A 2251-nucleotide genomic window follows, 5' to 3' on the forward strand; every position below is an offset into this window, starting at 1 on the left:
GAATAGGGCGCGAGAATTGTTGGATTATTGTCATTTTCATCCAGAATAAAAAGGTTGACAGTCACGTTGCTGCTGAGCGGAGGAACACCAGAGTCTGTGGCCTGAACTTTAAACTGAAACGTTTTTAACTCCTCATAGTTAAAAGACTGCAGGCTGACTATATCTCCAGTCTCTGAGTTGATGTTTACAACTGATGAAATTGGAAAACCTTTCGGATAATTATCAATTAATGAATAGGTTAATTCAGCATTTTCATTTGCATCTGCATCATGTGCAGTTGTCCTTGTAATAATTTCACCCACTTTACTATTCTCCCTCACGTAAATACTTATATTGGCCTCTGGGAAACGAGGCGCGTTGTCATTAATATCTGAAATGTGTACAGTGATTACGGCAGTGCTAGAAAGAGGTGGACTACCTTCATCCACAGCAGTAATGGTGACATTGTACTGTGACACAATCTCTCTGTCAAGGAGGCCATCAACTGTCAAAGAGTAATAGTTTTTGTAATTTGAAGTTAATGTGAAAGGAACGGAGTCTTTGATTTTACAAGCAGTGAGGCCATTTTGCCCTCCATCTTTATCAGTCACAGTCACCAAAGCAACAACTGTTCCAATTTCAGCACTTTCCTTCACTGGACTCATTAGTGAGGTTACAGAGATTTCTGGTGCATTGTCATTAACATCGACAACCTCGACCAGCACTTTAGAATAACCACTGCGAGGAGACATGCCCTGGTCTGTTGCTTGTACTCGTAATTCATATGCATTGCTTTCCTCATAATCCAAATTAGCCTTCACTGTGATTTCACCGCTCTCCGGACTAACAATGAATTTTTCAGGAGCGTTCACACTCCCCCTTTTCATTAAAGAATATCTGATGTCTGAATGTGGACCGTCATCTAAATCAGTTGCATTTAGTTTTAATACGGTTGTACCAATAGGTGAATTTTCTTTGACTCTTACTTTATAAAGCGGTTTGCTAAACGTAGGAGTGTTATCATTCGAGTCTATCACATTCACAAGAATCTGCATTGTACCAGACCGAGAGGGCTTTCCTCCGTCTACAGCGGTTAGTGTCAGTTTAACAGTGGGCTGTTTCTCTCTGTCTAAAGCTTTCTGCAGCACTAACTCAGCGGAAGCACCGTCTTCTCCGCTACTCACATCTACGGAAAAATGCTCGTTCGGACTTAACTTGTACGATTTCACAGAATTGCTGCCCGTGTCTGCATCTTGGGCTACTGGGAGCGGATACCTCTCTCCCGTTGAAGAAGACTCGGAGATATTAAACACATGGATTTGCTCGAGAAATGATGGTGCATTATCGTTGATGTCAAGAATACTGACCTCAATGCGATAAATATTAATTGGATTGCTCAGTAGTCCCTCTATATTTAATGAACACTTAGGCAAATTCGGACAAAGCTCCTCGCGGTCTATTCTCTCGTTCACAACGAGAGCCCCCGTTCTTAAATTCGCCTCGAAATATTTCTTACTGTATGCCGAAACAATCTGAAATCCCCGTTCCTCCAGTTGCTGTGAATGAATGTTTAAATCCTTAGCGAGATTCCCCACCACTGTGCCTTTGTCCACCTCCTCGGAAACAGAGTAGGAAATCTGAGCTGCAGACCAGTCACATAAACAAAGAAGAATGGCGCACAACATCCATTCGGTCTCTCTGTGCTGTTGTAGATTCATCCTTTTGTTTAGATGAGAGATTCAAGCAAACGAACGTCATTCATCCACAAAAACGGAAAAATATCCAAAAGACGGCCAAGCTTTCTTCTTTTAAATACCATCTCATAAGACCAAGTGATTTACTAACCCAGCCCCTCCGAAACGCACAGACTGATTCTTCTTTCACCGACAGTGGAGGAGGAGTTTAAGGTCATTAATGATCACTGTTCAATGTGTGGTCTCGAGCGACATCTTGCGTTCATTTGATAGACCACAACGAGTTCTTTACTAACCACACGACATTATTAATCGTTTCTTGAATAATAATATATGATCGGGTGATATGAATCAATATGTTCGGTCGCAAAAACAAAATAATAAGAACAGAGCAAGAGGCCAATTAGTTTGTGGATAAATTAATCAGAGATGCTGTAACTTGAAAGAGAGACATCAATATATTTATGACTGCAAAGTTCATAAGTTAATGAATTAAACGAATAAATGCATATGACAATTCCTAGCTCTTGCTATTGAGTATATTAAGGAAAATATTTCCACCACTTAAGGTTTTGAAA

The 2251-nt window shown here is 40.5% G+C and overlaps 1 protein-coding gene across 1 annotated transcript; it reads right to left on the reverse strand.

The window, feature by feature from the left end:
• Positions 1-5: 5 nt before the first annotated feature.
• Positions 6-1776, reverse strand: LOC121964153 (protocadherin gamma-A4-like; the record flags this gene model as incomplete). The annotated part of the gene is made up of 1 exon (XM_042514372.1): positions 6-1776. A coding segment is annotated over exon 1 (1692 nt), but the record flags the coding sequence as incomplete, so codon positions are not given.
• Between the last annotated feature and the right edge of the window lie 475 nt (positions 1777-2251).

The sequence above is a fragment of the Plectropomus leopardus genome, unplaced genomic scaffold, assembly GCF_008729295.1.
Source record: "Plectropomus leopardus isolate mb unplaced genomic scaffold, YSFRI_Pleo_2.0 unplaced_scaffold14235, whole genome shotgun sequence".
NCBI lineage: Eukaryota > Metazoa > Chordata > Actinopteri > Perciformes > Serranidae > Plectropomus > Plectropomus leopardus.